This window comes from Ipomoea nil, unplaced genomic scaffold (assembly GCF_001879475.1).
Source record: "Ipomoea nil cultivar Tokyo-kokei standard unplaced genomic scaffold, Asagao_1.1 scaffold1977, whole genome shotgun sequence".
NCBI lineage: Eukaryota > Viridiplantae > Streptophyta > Magnoliopsida > Solanales > Convolvulaceae > Ipomoea > Ipomoea nil.
In genome coordinates, this window is record NW_017618405.1 from 85,694 (window position 1) to 108,676 (window position 22,983).

The window sequence follows — 22,983 nt, forward strand, 5'->3', positions numbered from 1 at the left end:
GGGGGCAAATTTTCTTTCCAAACCAATGTGGGACAAAGTCCACTATTTCCCTTCATTTCCCAACTCAAATGGGTCTACTTTGAGAATCAATATCTCATTCACCCATTATCCGTTTTGAGCGTACAATATATCAATCTCTTCGTCTCACTACGAAGAACCCGAATCCACTTCGACCCGACCCAAATAGGAAGTGGACCCCACTGATAATTGTACCACAAAATAGCCACTTAATATGTCATTTTATGTCATTTTAAGCTAATTTTTCCAACAGTCATATCTACTTATATGTGAAATTAGAATAAATGTGAAAATGATCAAACACTATTGGTAAATGATAAATCGGTTCTGTTTGGTTCCAGTTTCGATTTTGTATCGGTGATTCAAAATTTATTTATTTTTATAATAGTCTAAATTCAACAATTATTTTATTTTATTTTATTTCGATTTTCAATCGTAACCAAATCCGTCCCTACTATTTTGGTTTGATTGTTATAGTGTCTGGTTAGGTTTGAATCGAATCGTACTCATCCCTATATATAAGTAATAATTTGTTGGAGAAAAAGAATAAATAAAATACTTAATTTAAAGGTAAAATGTCCATTTAACAATAAAGTGGTAAAAATTGTCACTTTTAACATAGCTGAGATGATAAATATGAATACATTAATAACTTTAGGAGGAAAAATGTTATAAACTTATAACTCACGAGAAAATTTCCTTTTTTTTTTTTTTTTTGAAACCGTCATTTTCCCTATTTAAGATTGTGAAAGTGAATTCTTCTTCGAAAAAAAAAAAAGATTGTGAAAGTGAAAGGGTAGGTTGTAGGCGGTATCTTTGTCCAAACAACTGGATAATGACTTGCATGATTCTTCAAAATATCCTAATCAGCAATGAGCAATTTAAAGATGATGAACTTATCATCGTCTAACCAAATAGATAATGTCGTATCGTGTCATTCGTGTGTCAGTTGTTAAGACATTAATTAGATATGTACAAAAAAAAAAAAAAGACATTAATTAGATGACCAGAGGATTCTAGGTTTTACTAAGGAAATTGTTTCTTTCATCGTCAATAGAGAAGACGAAAGAAACAAAGAAGAGATCAAATTATTTGTATGGAAATCATGATCAGATTCCCTTCTTCTTTGTTTTCCCTGTATTGTTCTTCTTCTTCCTCTTCTTTCCTCAAATCCGCCAGCTTTCCTCATTCTTCGTCTTTCCTCTTTCAAATTCCCAGTAAACTCACCTGGAATATACCTCCAATGAAGGGCCTTGTTTTAAATAGAGAGAAAAATTGCTTCTCAACCCTCTCTGCTTCCCTAACCCAGGATGGAAATGGCTTCAAAGCTCCTTCTTTGCAGGTATACCCTTTTACTGAAATGAAATTATTGCGAGAGAAAAGTTAATCCTCCCTACTATTTTATATGTTTAAGTGAATATTTTTAACATTGATCTTGAATATGCATATGATATGTGAAGCAATTGTTTGGTTATTGTGATGAGTCAAATAACTGAAATTGGAATTTATTGGATGGTTAGTGACTGTAATCTTGTGTGTACATATAGGGAAGTGAATCGTTCTTCAGGAGTGTATTGGCTAGTATGGAAGCAGTTTACCTGAACAAAAATCCTTCTGCTAAAGCCATTTTGGAGCTCGTTCGATCTGCAGATGGTGATCGAATTTGCTATGACCATTTTGCTTTCAGAACCTTTGGGGTAATGTTTGTTCTTAAGCTCCCTATTTGTTAATTTCTAATGTTCTGTTTAAAAAGTCACCAATTTGTCAACTTAAAATGTTGATATACTTTGGTTTCTTTGATTTATGTAAGTTTACTGAGAAAATATTACTATAGGTAAATGGGCATGGGATTGATTCCATGGCGAAATTCTTCTTGGACTTTGGTTACGAGAAACGGGAAGAGCTGAGGTTCCCTGCAAAGAAGTTGAAAGCCTTCTGGTTCGCTCCTCCGAAGTTGTTACATTCTGAGAATGGAACTCGTGTTAGTGGGCCCTTGCCGAGAATTTTCATATCAGAACTCCTTGTTGATCAAATGAGTCCAGGAGCTCAGGTTTGTGTAGACCTATAAAGAGAACAAACATGATGAAATATGGAAATCTTGACTTAATCTTCGTGAGATATTTCTTTCTAGATTCTGTCGTGTTTGCGAGAAAAAAACTGGGAATGAAGAGAAAAAGAAAAAAAAAAAAGGGAACTGAGAGAGAATGGAGGGGGACATTATTTTCGCTGAAATTCTGTCACTCTTATGTTGGCTCTTTGTGCAGGAAATAATTAGAAAGTATACTAACATATCTGGCAATGGATATGGGCATGCACCTCTTGCCAGTGCATTGGATTGCCTCACATGGGAAAAGCCCTCATTTGAAGAATTCCAGAAATTGGCTAGGTAATTCATTTGCTCCTACTTATATATATATATATATATAGTCTTGAGCAGGTCCTAACTGTAGGAGGTACCTTTAAGCTCGTACCATATTCAGACTAATCTCCATTCGCACCGCCCAGCCCAAGTAAGGGGCAAAGTGCTGGCCAGATTGGTTTTTCCATACGAGAGGGGGTTTGAACTCCCGACCTCTCTTAAGGGACGAGAGTGCACGGCCACTCACGCCAACCAAGCTGGTTACCTACTTATATATATATTCCTCATTCCTCAAGAGAAGTTATTTCATCTTCTACCAAATGGATCACGTTCCCCTGGAAATCTGGAATGTTTTGGACTTCTTCCAAGACTTGTTATACTTAGCTAGTTTGGTCCTTTTTATGTTTTCTACCAGAACTTTGTCTTCCCGTGTTCTACATTTAACTGGATTAACCTAAGAAATTCTATTACTGGCCTGCCTTCTGTAATTCCAGTGAAAGCGAATATGCTGCTTGGACACTTGTCAATGGCTATGCTTTGAATCACGTGACTATATCTACTCATCGCTTGAGATCAAACTTGGCAAGTATTGACAGTTTCAATCGGTTCATTGAGGAGAATGATTTTAAGCTGAACTCCGAAGGGGGTATTTTGAAAGGTGAGTGAGCAATATATGCTGTTTTCTGTCCGCCTTTTTTATCGCTTTATGAGTAGCTGATGGAGAATGGTTGAGAATTATCGATACAATTTTTGGTCTTCCCTTGCTAGTGAGCCCCGATGGTCTTCTGCTGCAAAGTTCAACCGTGGCAGATTCTGCCCCTTTTCAATTTTCAGACGGCTCAACAGAATTGGTCCCATGTTCTTACATTGAATTTGCCGAACGTCTTGTCTTGCCTGAGTACAAAGATTTACCTCGCGAAGAGGTAAGCCAACTTACCTCCTGAAATAATGCTTCATTAATTGGACTTGTGTTCACAATATGCCTCTTTGGTTTCTGTACAAAATATGGTCTAAATTCAACCGAAACTTTGAGATAAGACGTTACACACCACACTTGTGTTCACAATGAAATATAGATTACAGATAATGAGAGCGAGTCTGGGCATGTGCCTGTTGTAATTATATATGCTTAAGATTGTTTCCTAGGGACTCAAACTTGTTGCTCTGATACCATTTATTAGGATCAAGCACTTATAACTAGGCTAAAAGTTCGTAGGAATGCGCAACTTTATTTCCTTATACTGTCACATTCTACTATTCTAGTGTGTCCATTATGCGGGTGCTCCTAGTTTCGGACAGGTAATGTAACAACGTGTCTTGACATTTCCACAGATAAAGGAATTTCACAGGCGAGATGGGTTCGAGGTTGGAAATGCTGACAAGATATTCGAGAGCACATCGAGGGATCAACTAACCAGGAAGGTTGCGTAATCGACCAGTTTGGAGATAAGCAGTTGAAAATCGTGTAAGCTATTACTGAGAACTATGTTTATGCTGGAATTCCAGCAAAAATGGTACCCCTAGAAACATGCAGGAATATAAAAGACAATCTTGAAAATGGATAAGGCAATGCTCTTTTATATTGTAATAATAAAGTGCTGATTTATTGGAACATAATCTCGTAGGTTTGGTGCATACATATTAAAGCAAATGTTCCATTCCCGCAATAGTTGTAGGATTTAGTCATCAGATAATTCATCTTCTCTGGTCTTTTTGTAAAAAAAGTAAAAAAAAATAAGTTTAATTAGGTGAATTATACCATGGACCAATGATTATTTTGCATTGCGAAACCTAATCAAAAATAACTTGCAATTAACCGTTTATCAGTTTATGTACCTGTAGTCTATGTGTCTTTAAATAAATTTAAAGGCACATAACATGTTAACAACAGATAAATAATATGGTAAATACATATATATACATATATATATATATGATCGCGTTCAGGTGTGAACTATCCGTCTAGGAGAGAATTGAGAACCATTCACTGCGCGCCACGTGTCTAGATCAACAAATAAAATGTAATTTTAAAAAAGCGACGTGGAGACATTTTTATAAATAATTTGAATTTTGGTGCATGGAAATGTGTTATAAGGGCAAGTAGTTGCTTCACCTAATTTGAATTTTGGTGCATGTAAATGTGTTATAAGGGCAAGTAGTTGTTGCACCTTTGCAAGTAAGATGTGCAGCTAAAATCAATTACAAGTGCACCTACTTTCACCTACAAGTGCATGTAATTTTGTCTTGTTAACATTCATACACCTAGGTGTAACTACTTATAACTATAACAGGGCGTTTGGTTGGAGTGAGGAAATTATGTGGGAAAGGAATTGTAATTCCGTGGGAGATGAATTACTGGGAATAAAGTGGGAATTAAATTCCAGTGTTTGGTTTACAGGAATAGAATTACTGGGAATTTCAATTCCAATGTTTGGTATACATGGGAATTGAAAGGGAATAAGTAGTGTAAAGTCAAAAATGTCCATTGTTGTTGTTAGGCATTAATTTTAGGTTAAAAAGGAGGGGGTAATTTTGACTCATCACTATCTTTTTTTCTTCTTAAAATCCCAGGAATTAAAATACTAAGGGGGGACATGGGATTTTAATTCCATGAAAATGGGGGAATTGCAATTCCATGGAATTGCAATTCCTTCCAACCAAACTACGAAATTTAATGGTCCTTGGAATTAGGTGGAAATTATGTGGGGAGGGAATTTAAAATCCCTCCAACCAAACACCCTGTAAGTGCGTCTAAATATAGAGTGCACCCCTATATATATTCTAGTGCTTTTACGTGCTTTGCGCGAATGAAATAATACTTAATGATTATTTTTAAATAAATATTTCAAAGTATATTAATGCAATATTATATCGGAGATGTTAATGCATAGGTAAATAAATATTGAATTTGTTTATTTAACTCGGTAATTTAAATTATATAAATGCAAGATAATATATGAGAGATTGATTTATTGTCACTAACATAAATGTTTGCAACTCTATAATAACGCTAGTCTAAATACTTAATATAAAAACGATAGTCTAAATAAATGCTATTTTTGGTTTATATTTATCTAATTCTCGTTAATTATCTTTTGGGTAGCATTGTTATTATCTTCATCTTCAGTGCATGTTCTTTTTTTTTTTTTTATTGATAGTGTGTCATGTGTAATTGGGTTACTGGTGATAGCATAGATGAATTCATCGTGTAATTAGATTGGTGTAGGAAGCTATAGATTTGCCTTGTTGTGTATATGATGGGATCTGAATTGTACTATTAACTCTTTATCTTACAAGCACCTATTGATATTTGATAGCAAGACCGATTTTAGATTTTGAAGGCCCTGTTCTTTTAAATAAATGAAGCCCTATAAAAAATATAAACGCTCTTTAAAATCAATATGGTAAAAACATGATTTTTATTTATATATTACTTTTTCAATATAAAGAAGAAAAATTAAATAACTTTATTTTAAAAAATTATAGTGCGAACTACGGAACAAACAATAACACATATACGTGACTACGAAACAACCGAACAAACACATTACACATAACACATAAAATTATTAAATTAAAGATTTAAAGTGAAGGATTGAAACAACCTGGAAAGCTTCCTGCCTCTTGTAGAAATGCAGAAACCAAATTCTGCGTGGGCCAGCACCAGCAGCGCCTGAGACCTTGCGCTTCATGGACGGTGGACCTCCTTCGGCTCCGCCAGGCGCTCGCCCTCGGCTCCTGGAACTTCCGCAGTTTCGCCCAATCACCCGTGCCCCGTCCGAAAGCGCTCCTGGCCTCCTGGAGAATCTACGAAATTCGATCACTTCCTAGTTCTTGTCTTCCTCTAAAATTCTAAATATTTGATTCCTACGGCTATGTCTACTGATTTTAGTGTTCTACTGCTCTCAGACGTCTCAGTGCTCTGGGCCTCTACTCTGCCAATTGCCAAACGAAGAAACAGGAGAGAAAATTAGAAAAACTAAATCATTTTTTTTTCTTTTGTTAGTTTCTTCTAATATTCTCAACAAATATGAATACTCAATACTGTATAGTTCTAATCTTCTTAGACAATATGAATAGTGTATTGGTAATGGTAGTGATTAGTGAATGGTATAGAACGTTGTGGAATGGGAGAAACAGAACGGTCAGTTTTGAATGCTAAATTAATTTTATGTTAATTATGAGGAGAGCGTGATTTTGGGAAAGGGAAAATCGGAAGAGTTGTAGATTTTTAATCATTCAAGTCTTTAAGATTAACTCTAAATTTGTTTTTAAAAATTTCTTTAACGGGTAAAAATTAAATATGGGGCCCTCAAAAATTAGGGATCTTGTGCTATTGGGTTGCTTGGACAGCCCAAAATTCGGTCCTATTTGGTAGTGGTAGTTTTTCCTATACATGTTTCATGCGTTGTGAGATGTGTGTCCTAGGTTATCATGTGATAGTATTGAATAAAATATTAATATTATTTATTATATTTGTATAAAATAATTGATAAATAAATAAATAAATAAATAAATATATATATATATATATATATATATATATATATATATATATATATATATATAACATATTTTGTATTATAATTTTGATATTTAATTACAAGATAATGTAAAAAGGACAATGGACAATGTAGTGAATAAAATAAATTAATAAATTTAAAGGTAATGAATCTTTGAATTGTAAAAAATTGTAGAAAATAAAGATAATATAACTAATGAAATTATATCACTTTTTAAATTTTTTATAATTAATTATTATTTTTTAAATAAAGGCATTATATACATCTAATTCTAAATTAATTAAATGCATATGTATTATTTTTTGTTGTAGCTACTACTTTATTTCTACATCTACATCTACATCTATCTACAATCTACAATTCTAATAAGAGTCAATAATGTTATGCCCTTAACTGAAAAAAAAAATGTTAGTACTATTATTTCTTAAAATGAATGGTTCATATTATTTTGATTTTAGTATTTTTTTTAATGATTTTTCTTATTTACCCTCTGTTATATTATTTTATTCCCTTAAATAATCTAAATTCCTTTAGTAACGGAATATTCCGTTAACTATTTATTATTTTTAACTTATTCTTTAATTTTTATAACAAAGGTCTTAAACATATAATCTGAATATGTTAATATATATATATATATATATATATATATATATATATATATATATTTTTTTTTTGTTTTTTTTGTTTTTTTTTTTTTGTTCCTATGGGGTCAGGTATTCCCGTGCGGTCAGTGCGCCATACACCATTAGGTATGCATAAATACACCTTACAGTGTTCAAAAATACACCATTAGGTATGCATAAATGCACCATACAGTGTTCGAAAATATATATATATAGAATTAGGTTCTGGTGCGGTTAGGGTGCTCAGGTGCGGTTGTGCGGTTTAATCTGGGTCATTCATCTCGCTTAAATCAACGTCCAGGATTACTAAAATTTAAAATAAAAATGCAGTGATAATTTTATAATTTTTGCATTTAGGTCAAAATTAATGTAAGCAGTTCTGTGATTAATGTGCTTGAATTTTGTATATAAGATGCGTGAGTCTTGTGCATAAGGTGCGTGAGTTTTGTGCTTAATGTGCGTGGGGTTGTGCTTAATGTGAGTAATTGGTAAAACTTAAAGTGTGGACTTTTGTGTTTAAGGTGTGCGAGATTTGTTCTTAATGTTAGTGGAATTTGTGCCTAATTTGCGTAGGGGTTGTGCTTAATGTGTGTGAGGTTAGTGATTAATGCCAGTAATTGTTGAAACTTAAAGTCTGTGAGTTAATACTTAAAGTGCGTGGCTTTTGTGCTTAATGTGGGTGCGTTTTGTACTTAATGTGCGTGAGTTTGTGCTTAAGATCTAACACTTAAGGTGCGTGACTTTCTTCCAAACATGCGTTTTTTTTTTTTAATTTTCATTGATTTGAGCCGTTGATCTAGATTTGATCAACGGCTCAGATCTAACCGCACAACCGCACGGGAAGCTATACCCGCACATGAACCCTTCCCTGTATATATATATATATATATATATATATATATATATATATATATATATATATATATATATATATATATATATATAATTTAACATAAACTTTAGTCAAATAATTAGTCCGACTAAATACATAACATTCAAAGTTAAGTATTAAATATTATAAATCAAGAACTTTAAAAATCATTTGATTTTTATGCATTTAAAAAAAAAATTAGATTAAGTTTTTTTTTTCGTTAATTAATCTTCTTTTGATTATTTATATCAGAACTGAACTTAATATTTCAATTATACTTTTGCACTATTGGTATGATTTAGGTCATTATTGTATTAATATTTTTTGTATTTATTTTTATAATGGTATAATTGTACGTTACTTTACAAATATTATACTATTATTTTTTATCGGACAAAATTGTTCTTACATTATTGTCAGACATGCACGACCTAACTACAAAGTTGTTGATCATAAATACAATTACACCTGGACTCTAAAAGCGTAGGACCATTTTCTAAATAATTGACAATGTTGACATCTCACTAGCTCCAAGCCTCCAATTGAACAAATTTATACATCAGAATTTTATCAATGCATGAAAACTTCTAAAGAAATCTTTAAGTTAATATTTTCTATATCATTATAAGAATATCTATTGTAACTATATTTTGAATTATTTATTATCATCCTCTATTGACAGGAATTGTAACAATTGTCATTGACAAACTCTCAAAACAATTTGTCTCAACAATGAATGTTTTTTTTTTGAAAATTTTCTGCGGTGCTTCATTAGAAAAATGCTGAAATAATGTCTGGTGGGTGAGTATCCCAGTACATAGTATCAGGTTGCTGATAAGCCGTAGTGGCTAAAGCATGAGCTAAATAATTGTCCGATCTAGAAATATAATTAAAAGAACATGAGTGAAAATAAACGGCAATTTGCCTGCAGCTATCAATGGCATAGTCAACGTAAGAGCGAAACGCAGTGGTTGATGATGTAAGGTAGCGTTGTAGTGTCAAACAATCCGTGTAGATCTCAATATTCTGTTCACCTCGATCCTTTAGCCATGATAAAACTTCCTTACACGCCAAAGCCTCAGCCATAAGTGGTGACGTACAGGCCGGTAGCGGCGCGGTTAGTGCCGAGATATAGGCTCCATCTCCATCTAATAAAACGGCCCCTACAGTTGCATTCCCTGTCTCGTGTAGATATCCCGCATCGACCCTGCATCTTCTCACTGGCGGCACAGAGGATCCGGCGGCGTCGGCAGCACCGCGGCCGGCGGTGGGACTCGCCTGGGCAGCGTGGCGGTTTTCTGTCGGCAGCGTAGCAGTGGCAGTGGCAGCCACGGCTGGGCGGAACTGAGTCCATGCGGTCTTAGCTGCCGCTGCGGCTCTGAGTAGGGACCCTGGGCGTGGTAAAAATGCCTCCCAAACTGCACCATTTCGAGCTTTCCAAATATTGTATAGAATTGATGCTGCATATAACATTCCATCAGAATCTAAAATATTTAGAAGTTCCCCAAACCAAACATGAAAAATATCCGTGACAATATTGGGGATTGTAAGGTTGGATTGATCCCAAATGTTTCTTGCAAAATCACACAAGACTAATGCATGCATTGTATTCTCATGTGATATCCCACACATAGCACAATATGGGTTCACCTCCACCCTCTTTAAAAGCAAGTTCGTAGTTGTAGGCAAAATATCACAAATAGCTCTCCAGAGGAACATTTTCCACTTTGGTGGAATTTTTAGTCTCCATAAAGCTAACCAATTAGTAAAGGGGTCTTGATTATTCTCATAATCTCCCACCAATCGTCTGTACCCGCTTTTCACAGAATATAATCCTCTCGGGTTCCCGTACCAATACCATGCATCATTATAATCCCGGGATACAGGTACTCTCATAATTCTCTCGACATCCGTAGGTTGAAATAAATCTGATAAAATTTCATTATCCCATGTACCAGTTTGTTGATCTATTAGCCCCACTACCCTGGCCTCTCGTAACTGTATAGGCATCTCTGTTTGTATCATAGGGTCCTGGTCATCCAGTAACCATGGATGGGTCCATATAGATGTAGTTTCCCCATTCCCAATTCTTCGTCTGACCCCACTACAAATTATGCTCTTTGATGCCATTATACTCCGCCAACAAAAACTGGGATTATTTCCTACCTGCGCATCAAAGAAAGTATCCCTGGGAAAATATCGGCTTTTGTAAACACGAGCTACTAAGGAATCAGGCTTAGTGAGCATTCGCCATGCCTGTTTCCCCAACATAGCTAGATTAAATGCACGTAGGTCCTTAAAACCCAATCCACCATACTTCTTAGGAACACATAGCTTGTCCCAAGCCTTCCAGTGAACTCGGTTGTCCGTCCCAGAACCCCACCAATATCTATTCATCGTTCTTTCTATAGCCGTGCATACTGATATAGGTAGCCAAAAAACACTCATTGAGAAGGTAGGCATAGATTGTGCCACACTTTTCAACAGTATTTCTTTCCCTGCCTGAGACAATAGCCTTTTATTCCACGACCCAATTCTTTGGCGTATTTTATCCTCAATATATGCAAAAGCTGCCTTTTTATTCCTACCCACAAACGAAGGTAGACCCAAATACTTGCCAAAGTTTGGTGCTTGCTCCACCCCCAAAACTTGGGCCACACTTTCCCTATCCACATTACTCGTATTCCTGCTATAACAAATACTCGACTTGTGGTAGTTAACCACCTGTCCCGATAGATCCTCATATACAGTCAGGCATTTCTTTATCTCATTAGCCTCTTCCACATTAGCCTTAAAGAATAAAAGGCTATCGTCCGCAAAAAACAAATGAGAAATCTGAGGGGCACCTCTTGCTACCCTACATCCATGAATTAATCCCGCTCTGTTAGCCTGTTGTAGTAACAACGAGAGTCCCTCTGCACAGATAATAAACAAATATGGGGATAGCGGGTCTCCCTGTCTCAAACCACGCGTGGGTATTATTGGGTCACTCCTTGAGCCATTTATCAGAATACTATAGGAGACTGTGGTCACACATTTCATAATCAAATCAACCCATCTATCATGGAAACCCAATGCCATCATCATATTACGGAGAAAAGGCCACTCCATTCGATCATACGCCTTAGCCATATCCAGCTTAAGTGCACCCCAGCCCCTCAATCCACACTGTTTTCGATTCAGAAAGTGCCCCACTTCTGCAGCTAATAGAATATTATCTGTTATCAATCTATCTGGGATAAAAGCACTCTGTGTCTCAGATATTATTCCTTCCATCAAAGGCTTCATTATATTAGCCATCATTTTAGCTATTATTCTGTAAATGACATTGCTAAGTGCTATAGGGCGCAAATCAGTTACTAACTCTGGATTACTCTTTTTAGGGATCAACACAATATCTGTCTCATTCAAGCCAGACGGGAGGTCACCTGATTCAAGACAGTTTAGCACAAAACTCGCAACATCCCCTCCTACCACATCCCAGAAATGCTGATAAAAACCCGGATTCATTCCATCCGGTCCTGGTGCTTTATCCGGATACATTGCAAACAATGCATCCTTTACTTCCTCCAGATTAAATGGCCGTAATAGTGAGTCATTCTGCGCCTGTGATACCCTGGGTTCTATCCCCCCAAAAAAATCATCTCCAGTTCCCGGACCCCCAGAGCTGAAAATATTCTTAAAATAGTCCAGAATGATATCTCTCATGGGATCCCCCTCCAACCAATCCCCATTGTCATTCATTAATCTAAGTAAAGTATTCTTCTTCTTTCGGTGAGAGGCATACCTGTGAAAGAATTTGGTATTGGCGTCAGCTTCCTTGAGCCAGTGCTGCTTGGCCCTCTGCCTCCAGTATGCATCCTCCTGGGCCTCAGTGCGACTCAGAAGTTGCTCTATTCACTGAAACTCGACAAGAGAGGCCGAGTCAGTGCATCCTCTCAAACGTTGTTGATCCCGTTTCAGCTGCACAATCTGTTTCCCATACTTATGGAACCGATCCCCACCCCATCGTGTTAACCGGTTTCCACAGTATTGAACACAACCCTGTAAACCCTGCCCTCTCCCTTCCTGCCACGCCTGCTCCACCACACCCCTACATCCCTCATCATATAACCATGCCATCTCAAACCTAAAACCCCTTCTTCTAACCCCATCCCTCCCTACCTCCTCCTGAACTGTGAAAAAAATGGCTGAATGATCTGACTTCCTGGTTCTCAAATTCATAACCTTTACATGGGGAATTATATTGCGCCACTCGTTCGTTACTAGGACCTTATCAAGTCTCTCCTCGATCCAGTTTGCAGTCCCTTTCCCCTTCTCCCAGGTATATGGGTATCCAATCATTGGCAACTGGGCCAATCCACAATCCTCAATCGTCTCCCCAAAACCTCGAAGAAGGCTATTCGGATGTGGATTTCCCCCTCTCTTCTCATATTGGTATAGCAAATCATTAAAATCCCCCACCACCACCCACGGGAGATTCGATTTTGCCGCCAACATTCTCAACAAATCCCATGATTCAGCACGCCTATTACGGTCCGAATAACCATAGTAACACGTCATTCTCCAGGCCGGATGACCTATCATAGTTACCTCAATATCAACGTAGTTTCTTGAGTAACTAAGGAGTCTCGCCGTATTATTCTTCTTCCACAATAACGCTAATCCACCACTCAAACCATCATTGTCAACATAAAATAAGCCTTCGAAACCAATCGTAACACGAAGACGCTCAGCATGATCTCGCGCTACCTTAGTTTCTATTAGAAATACAAAGTCGGGTTGCTTTTTGGACACCATGTCCACCACCTCTCGAACTGTCCGTGGATTACCCAAGCCACGGCAGTTCCAACTCAGCGTACTCATTGGGTTGGGCGGGTCTGTGATCCAGAACCCGCCGTAAACAAGTTTTTTGAGCCATCCACCATCGCTGCCATACGCACTTGCCCGCTGCGACTAGCGTCGCCAAACAGTGATGATCACCGGAAAAAACGTAGGAAACCGTCGGAAACCTAGCAAACCCTAGGGGAGGAGAAAACTCTAGCAAACCCTAGAGAGAAAAATTCCGTCTCAACAATGAATGTAAATTAAAAAAAAAATCAATAATTTCATTATTATTGATGAAAAGTATGTATGTCACTTTATTACTCTTATTAAATTAAATAAATTAGTAGCTACAACAAAAAATAATACATATACATTTAATTAATTTAAAATTAGATGTCTATAATACTCTTATTTAAAAAATTATTCATTATAAAAAAATTTTAAAAAGATATTTTTTTGAAAGCAATTTAAAAGAGATATAATTCCATTAGTTATATTATATTTATTTTCTACAATTCAAAGATTCATTACCTTCAAATTTATTAATTTATTATTTTTCACTACATTGCCCATTGTCTCCTTTTTACATTATCTTGTAATTAAATATTAAAATATGATATATATTTATTAAAAAAAATATTAAAGTTATAATACGAAATATGTTTTATATATATATATATATATATATATATATATATATATATATATATATATATATATTTACCAAGTATTTATACAAATATAATAAATATTAATATTTTGTTCAATACTTTCACATGATAACCTACGACACACATCTCACAACGCATGAAACATGTATGGAAAAAATTATCTCTACCAAATATCAATAGATGCTTGTGAGATAAAGAGTTAATAGTACAACTAAGATCTCATCATATACATAACAAGGCAAATCTAAAGCTTTCTACACCATAATCCCATTGCACAATGAATCCATCTATGCTACCACCAGTAACTCAATCGCACATGACACACCACCAAAAAAAAAAAAAGGAGGACATGTACCGAAGATGAAGACAATGACAATGCTACCCAAAAGAGAATTAAGAAGAATTAGAGCAATTTAAACCAAAAATAGTATTTATTTATACTATCATTTTTAGACTAGCGTTATTACAAAGTTGCAAACATCTAACTCTATAGTAAAGCAACAACTTGTTACCCAAAAAATTATCCCGCCCAATGAAAACGCCGTCGTTTTGCCCCTAAGTTATTGTCTATTGCATTTTACCGCTCACTGTATACGATGTCGTTTGCTGTGAAGTGTAACAAAAATTCGGCTAGAGAAAATTACACTTTTGGTCCTGTGACTATTGTGGTGTTGTTAATTTGAGTATTTGACTTTCAAAACTATCAATTTAATCCCATAACTATATAATTTTTAACACATTTGGTCCTGCCGGTCAAATCGCCGACCAAATATCACCGAAAAAATTTAAATCATTTTTAATTATTAAATCAAAAGGGTAAATCGGTCATTTTCACTTTCTTCTTCCTTTCACTACCGGCGACGAAATTCGATTTCCATATGGATTTAGCATTTTCATTTCAGCCACCGCTTAACATTTTCATCCCACTTCTGAATTTCCAATCCTCTCCACTACCTCTGCTCTGCATTCGCGAGTTCTCTTATTACCACTGCTCAATTCATTTACTTTCTTTCAATTTAATGAATTGCGGCCACAGTATTTTCCTAATCTGCGCATTCTATTTTACATTGACGCGGTCTGTAAGATGTACGAAGTACGACGCGATCTGTAAGAAGTACGACGCCGAGAAGTAAAAGGACTCCAATATCTCCGGCGATGACGCATTTTCTCGCCTCTATGCCGAAATCGAGAGTGATATCGAAACCTGTCTTCAGGTTGACTCTCTGTTGCTGCTGGGTTTTGGGGCGGCGGCGGACGGTGGGTCGGTAGTTCAAAGAGAGAAGATCAACGGCCGGAGAAAAGAGTCGATTTTATGATCTTAACTTGTACTTTAGTTCTTAAACTTTTCTTGCAGTTTTGTTTGATTTCTTGCCTTTACAGTGCGATTTCTTCTAGTTTGTAATGGGCTCCTCGACTCCATTTACGTCGACGTTCATAAGGCCGGCGATGCCAACATACCCATTGTTGTGTCAGGGAAAGAAAGTTAAAATAGATGTAAAAAGATAAATTTTTCCTCATCATTTTACCCTTTCTGAACCTGGGGACTAATCCCTGTCGCATATCACAATTTTTCCGGCGACGGGTCGGCGATCGAGTGTGCCTTATAAGCAGAGTGAGCTTGGGTACTGCTTTTTTACCGACAGATTCATATTCTTCATATCTTTGTAAAGTAAAGCTTGAATGTGGTCGGAAAATCCCTATCCATGGTGCTGGCGCCGACCGTCAGATTCATATTCCGTAGCAGCGCTGCAATTTCGGTCGGAAGGTGTAAGGAGGAAGAAGAAAGTTACATGAAATGACCGATTTGCCCTCATGATTTAATAATTAAAAATGGGTTAAAATTTTCTGACGATATTTGGACGGCAATTTGGCCAGCAGGACTAAATGTGTTAAAAATTACATAGTTACGGGACTAAATTGATAGTTTTGAAAGTCAAGTACTCAAATTAACAAGACCACAATAGTTACAGGATCAAAAATGTAATTTTCTCAATTCGGCTATTTAATGCTGTCTTTATAAATGTACAGATTCCAACTAATATATCAAATACTACTTTTTACCTTACCAATGAAGATAATTTATGAGTAGTCGAAGGGTTTTTACTTTTAATAGTAGACCACTACTGAAATGTCTATATATATTTAGACATATAATGCCTGACCCTTGATATACTACAAACAATACAATGCATGCTGCTGATATTATAAAGACAGAAATTATTTACATAATTCAAGACTTATAGAATTTAAATTTAAAAGAACACCAACATTTAATAACATGTTGGTGTTCCAAGACTTGATCATCATGAAAACTCTTCGAGAGGTGTAATTCAAAATGTGATTGTTGCCTATAAAAGGCTACCTTCAGATTGTGGTGTCCATTTGATAAAACCTGTTCTGCCCATTACTATTCTCCATCTTCAAAATATTAGTAAAATGCCTTCCCTGTTCATTGCTGTCAAAGATATCCATCCTGTCCACAAGCTCAGAGGAATTAGAGTGCGTTGTGTACGGATCTATGATGTGCCTGAAAGGAGGGTAGGTGATAACATCAAGAGTATGGAGTGTCTTCTCCATGATGATCAGGTAGTTTTCTATAGCATTTTTATTTACTTCATCTTAAAGTATAGACATGTTTACACCTTCATTTTAAAATAGAAGATGTAAGTATAACAGAAGCATGTTTCCATCTTCATTACATTCCTATTTGTAAAACAGAAGTTGTGATTAGTTTCATTTTTTTTCCTATTAAACATGTTTATTTTCTATATTTTTTTTATTCACTTCATTGGCAAACAGAAGCATGTTTACATGTTCAGTGTAAATCAGCAATAGGTTTGTAAAACAGAAGCATGTTTCCATCTAATTTTTGCAATCACTTACTGCTCATCTTTTAAGCATACTGTATTTTCTATTTTGTACAGGGAGATTATATACATGCTAATATTCAGAATAAAGATGTTGTCAAATACAAAGATGTGCTAAAAGAAGGCCAACTCTATGAGATAAAGAACTTCTATGTTGTTACAAACTATTACCTGTACAAGGTCACTCAGCATAATTATATGCTGAAGTTCAATTATAAAACAGAAGTCAAACAGATCAACTCTATAGGCTTTCCACTTTTTATGTTTCGGCTAACAAGTTTTGTGTCTTTGAAAGATCCCAAGGAAGTGAATGACAAGGAGCTCATTGGTAAAACCCTAATTGTACTATTACTAATACAACTGCTTAGACATATAATCACTGCTTATATTCTTTCAATATGTTTCAGATGTTATAGGTCGTGTGGTGGAGATATATAACCCTGTAGACAAGATTGTGGGTGGTAAAGCCACAAAATTGATTGACTTTCAAATCTGTGATAATGCGTAAGTTTTATATATTTTGTTTTTTTTATTCCACTTTGATATATATTGACTATAAGATTGCCTATTTCCTTTCAGATTGCCTTATTAATATATATTGACTTTCAGATTGCCTATTTCCTATATTTTTAGGGTTTGTTTATTTATTCCACTTTTTAAGTTTCATTTTCTGCATACCCTAAAATGAATTTGTAATTTTAATAATATGAACACTAATCATTTGTCTTTTAGTTAAGTTTTACTTATTGCCTCAGATTTTGTCTCTAAAATATGAAGATATTCTTATGGTATCTAATAATATGAAGACTATTCTTATGGTCTCTAAACAGATTTTGTCTTTTGCCTAATTTGTATATGTATATTTCTTTTATTTATTATATTTAATTATTTTCCTTTTCTACCTACCCAAAACAGTGATAACTACTTGATGTGTACCCTGTGGGATTCTCATGTTGAGTCTCTACTGCCATACTACAATTCAAATTCAAATGAACCAGTGATTGTAGTTATTCAATGTTGTAGGGCAAAGGTGGTTAGTGGTGAGTCTTTGAACCTTATACATATTTCCTCTAATTTATGCAATAGACACGAATGCTATGTTTTTTATGTGTGTTTTTTTTTTTTTTGTAGGTGAGGTCAGAATAACATCATCGTATGATGCAACTAAGATCTGGGTTATTGCTGATTTTGATGAGTTCAAGGACTTCAAATCTCAGTAAGTATATGTAATGCATATACTTCCTGCCATTTATGAGGTCTAAATTAGTGTCATTTTCTGATTAAAAAGGTACACAACAATGAAATTCTTACTTGACTTTTGCTACCATTACTTTCAACAACTGGGATTGTTTACTGTATCCTATTTCAAATGATGCATCACACACTTTCTGTCCCTGCAAAACACATTTAGGAAACAAATAAGTTCAATTTGTAGTACAAATATGAGGACACTAGATCTAACAATTACACAAGGTAAATAATTCTTGAAATGTGATTTCTAAAACAAAGGCTAAATGCAACTAGATATATAATTTAAGCTATTAATTAGGGAACTATCAGCATGTCTTATAGCAATGCAATAAAATCATTAAAAATCATCAAACTGAGATCTAAACCTTGACAAATTATAAAAAATCTTAGATATACTTAGCTCATATGTTGTTTCTGGACTTAGGGTTTTGGACAATCATCTCGGACTCATCCAAGCCGAACAATTGAAGCTGGGACACATGTTAGGGTTATGAGAGAACAAAACCCTAAATCCAAGAATAGGATAAAGCTATTGTATCGGCTGATATGAGGAGGAAATCGGTAATTTCCATGATGGTAATTCGAAAGAAAAAGTAAATCGAAGGAAAGAAACAGATGATTTCATGTCTATAGTTTACATCTTTGGTTTGTACTCCATCGAGCTACAACCAAAACAGTTCTCGCAAACCCCATAGATACTGTCGACGACATGCTTGCTACCAAGCTTTCAGACAGAGTGAGAGATGTAAGGAGGAAAGCGAGAGAGGCTGACGAAGGCGAGAGAGTCTGACGAAGGCGAGAGAGTCTGACGAAGGCGAGAGAGGCGGAAGGAATGCGAAAGGTCGGGTAGGGTAGAAGGGAAGCTGGGAGGCCGATTTTATATTCCGGGTATTGGGTCGGGTTGGTGGGTCGGATTGGTGGGTCTGGTTAATGGAGTTGGTGTTTGTAAGTGTATTGGGTAAGTATTTTGTTTTGACTTAGCTTGGGCCTTATTTTTACCACTTATGAATTTATTTAGTACAATGATGTAATGAATTAATTGTTGTGTAATGGATTAATAGGATATTATAGAATACTTATGTGGTCAAATATTATTTGACACATAATACACAATTTTAAGATTCCATATATATTAGATACATTTTTTAATATATTCATAGAACCATATTTTTTGTCTTATTTAATATTACTTTTAAATTGAACGTACATCTTTATAAATAATATTTTTGCTTAGTAATATTAGAAATTGTGTTGTAACGGAATGTACTAATATAAGGCTCTAATATACTCATTTTATATTCATTTGCTTTATACACTAATCCACAGTCATTTCTAATTAAAAATAAGTATATACAAATTTTAAGTTGTCTAATCATCTCAAGACTTCAAAAGTTACAATTATTGCTCGATATCGGTACATTGTATAAAATAATCACACATTATGTTATTCTAAATCATCTTGATAATTATTCAATTTTCGTACTGATAGGGAAACAAATTGTTAAATAACAATATACTTTCTATTTAGGGTGCACACCATATGGGGGACCTTGGTACATGAATAATTCACCATGCTTATGTTATTAGCTCTGCGTTGATAATTATACTTGGAAATTTATGTTGTATAATATTGGTCTAATTACTTATATTGACTTACCTATATCTCAGAGAATTTAGAAAAAAATCTCATCAACAAATGCTGACGCTCCAGGTGGAGACGAAAGTACTTCAAGTATCCCTAGAAGACTTTCAACTGAATGTTGTTCTACTCAAAATATTACACCAATGAGTACTATAACAAACGGTAAAACTATTACATATTATAGCGATGTACATTTACAAATCTTTCAAATATCCATATATAATTTTTTTAGATAGCTGTTATTTATTTTTTGAATCTATTTGTCTATTACGAATTTTTGTTTAACTTAAATATTTATCTATGTGTAACAAAGGTATTTGCAATATACACTTAAGTGGGCGGAACATAACACAAAAATTCGGCTCTAAAAATTCAAAGGTTTTTATTTTGGGACACTTACAAGACTCAATATCCTCTGTACCAACATCTATATTAACTGGTAACTTTCTATACAAATCATAAATTTACGTTTTAATTTATTACGTTGATACTATAGCTCATTTGCTATGAACTTTGACAATAGGTTGTAACACACAACATAAAGTAGCAAGGCGAAAACCGTTCCAGGACATATCGAATGTTAATAGTGGATGCAACAAAATCCTAGACGGTACTAATTGTTGTAGTATTAAACCTTCACATGGCGTAAATAGGGACTTGCTATTAGCGTTTGAAGAAGAATCTCTTCCTGCACCGATGATAGCAACAGATAATTGCTCAACCAGTAATTCGTTCATTTCTATATATATGCTTTCTTTAGTTAAATATAGGGATACTTTAAGCCTTTTATTTCATTTTGTTAACTTTTTTTTTCAAACTCATTATTACTTTATTCTAATTTATTATATTCTTAGAAATTGCTTAACTTATATCAATTTCATGTATCAAATATTCCCTTGCCTACAAAAGCAAGTATTACTGCTACAAGTTTGGTTATAAATGTTGACGGAAAACTACAAAACAACGATATTGCTACCACACCTGCGCTTTCTAATGGTACGTTGCACAATATAATATTAGTAGTTGTTGCGCAATATTAATACCGCCTCATAATAGTCCCGTTTAATGCAGTTGAATATTGTGATTTTGGAGACGCTACAAATACTTGTGACCATTGTGGTGCGTTATTTTGGTTTGAGGAGAGACAAAATAAGACAGTGACTAAGGGATCACCGCGATTTTCCATGTGTTGCAATAGTGGTAAAATTAAGTTGCCCACATTACCCTTGCCACCCAAAGGTATCAGCGATCTTTTTTTCGGCAAATGTAAACTATCTAGGAAATTCTTACAAAACATCAGGACGTACAACAACATGTTTTGCTTCACATCAATGGAAGGTAGGGTGGACAGGAGCGTGAACAAGGGAGGCGGACCCCCTGTATTCAGATTAAATGGACAGAACTATCATTTAATGGGGAGTCTACTTCCAGAAGAAGGCAAGCCACCACATTTTGCCCAACTATACATATACGACACAAGCAATGAACAAATAAACCGTATCAATGCTGTGAGGTAAAGAAAATCTTGGCTTACTTATGTTATGATTATTTTGTTTAAACCAATTATATAAAGTATATATTCCTTTTATAATTAATGCAGGGATGGTTGTAATCAAGATGACATTCATATAGACATAGTAAATGTCATTCAAGGTGAGTTGGATCAAAATAATGTCTTGGTTAAGTCATTTCGTATGGCTAAGTCAGAAATGGATAGAAATCCATGCGCTGAAGTAAAGATAAAATTGCTAGGCAAGCGCAAGAAAGATGCTAGGACATACAATTTACCTGAAGTGTCTGAGGTAGTTGCATTAATAGTTGGAGATCTTGATACCAGTATAGGTGAGCGTGATATTGTCGTTCAAACTAAGAGTGGCCAGCTACAAAGAATAAGTGAATTAAACCCTTCCTACTTGCCACTTCAATACCCATTGTTGTTTCCATATGGTGAAGATGGTTATAGGGAAGACATTGCCTTCTCTAACATAAAGGGCAACGGTGGTGGTGGCGGCAGACAAAGGATTAGTACAAGGGAATTTTTTTGTTATCGCTTACAATCAAGAAATTCGGTTGTCAGTACAATACTACATGCGAAGCGGTTATTCTAACAATTTGTTGTTGACGGATATACAATGGTTGAGTCAGGAAGACTCATCTATATAAGGACACACCAAAAAAGCTTACGGTGTGAATCATATAGTGGGTTGACCGATGCTTTAACTAGGAGTGAAATAAATCCAGCAACTCAGGGGCGTAGGATAATTCTACCATCGAGTTTCACTGGCGGAGCAAGGTACATGATACAAAACTACCACAATGCGATGGCTATTTGTCGATGGATTGGATATCCAAATTTATTTATAACTTTTACCTGCAACCCAAAATGGCCTGAGGTGCAACGTTTCCTTAATTACCGTAGTTTGAAAGCTGAAGACCGTCCGGACATAATTTGCAGGTTGTTTAAGATGAAGCTCGATTCCTTGATAGCCGATTGTAGAAAGAAGCAACTGTTTGGATCTGTTGCTGGAGGTAAACCCTTGCACATTTTTTTAACGTATTTTATCGTGTTAAGATTGTTCTTTCTAAATTATATTGATTATTTATTTCATAGTTATATATGCCATTGAGTTCCAAAAAAGAGGTCTTCCGCATACACATATATTGCTCTTTTTGAAAAAAAAAGAAATGAAGTTAGTGAAGTTGGAGCTTTAGACAAGATAATTTCAGCTGAGATACCTGATGAAAATATGGATGTAGAATATTACAAAGCGGTTGAGGAATTTATGATGCATGGGCCATGTGGAAAAGCTAGGTTGAATTCTCCGTCTATGGTGAAAGGAAGATGTTCAAAACATTTTCCCAAGAGATTTTTGGAATGTTCTACTTTTGATGATGATGGATATCCCTTATATAGACGTCGAGAAAATGGAAGGGCAATAACAAAGAATGGCATTGTCTTGGACAACAGGTATGTTGTACCGCACAATAGACATTTATTGCTTAAATACAAGGCTCATATAAATGTCGAGTGGTGCAACCAGTCCCGTTCAATCAAGTACATTTTCAAATATGTCAATAAGGGACACGATAGGGTAACAGCCGAGTTCTACAAAACCAGCAATGATTCAGATGTTGGAAAATCTGTAGATGAGATTAATATGTACTATGACTGTAGGTACATATCACCCTGCGAGGCTGTATGGCGGTTGTTTGGCTTTGATATACAACTTAGGGCTCCCTCAGTGGAAAGGCTAAGCTTTCACTTACCCAATCAACAAAGTGTTATTTTTGCCAATGATGATCCAGTTGAGAACATTGTGAATAGACC

General features: G+C 35.3%; 1 protein-coding gene and 1 long non-coding RNA gene across 4 annotated transcripts in view; one reads left to right on the plus strand and one right to left on the minus strand.

Moving 5' to 3' along the window:
- Positions 1 to 4,023, plus strand: part of LOC109147171 — a 46,756-nt gene extending 42,733 nt beyond the window's left edge. For 2 of the 3 annotated variants that reach the window (XM_019294803.1, XM_019294804.1), the window contains exons 3-8: positions 1,566 to 1,715; positions 1,853 to 2,068; positions 2,283 to 2,404; positions 2,872 to 3,035; positions 3,146 to 3,300; positions 3,710 to 4,023. In XM_019294803.1, coding sequence (XP_019150348.1) covers positions 1,566 to 1,715; positions 1,853 to 2,068; positions 2,283 to 2,404; positions 2,872 to 3,035; positions 3,146 to 3,300; positions 3,710 to 3,808 — 906 coding nt within the window. In that variant the 3' untranslated portion in view covers positions 3,809 to 4,023. Of the gene's footprint in view, positions 1 to 1,012; positions 1,361 to 1,565; positions 1,716 to 1,852; positions 2,069 to 2,282; positions 2,405 to 2,871; positions 3,036 to 3,145; positions 3,301 to 3,709 lie in introns of those variants that run through there. The other variant, XM_019294805.1, reaches the window with a different exon arrangement.
- LOC109147173 lies at positions 802 to 22,929 on the minus strand. The gene is made up of 3 exons (XR_002048585.1): positions 22,919 to 22,929; positions 19,708 to 19,712; positions 802 to 880 (listed from the first exon to the last, which is right to left on the minus strand). It is a non-coding gene; the product is annotated as an uncharacterized LOC109147173 (long non-coding RNA).
- Positions 22,930 to 22,983: the final 54 nt, after the last annotated feature.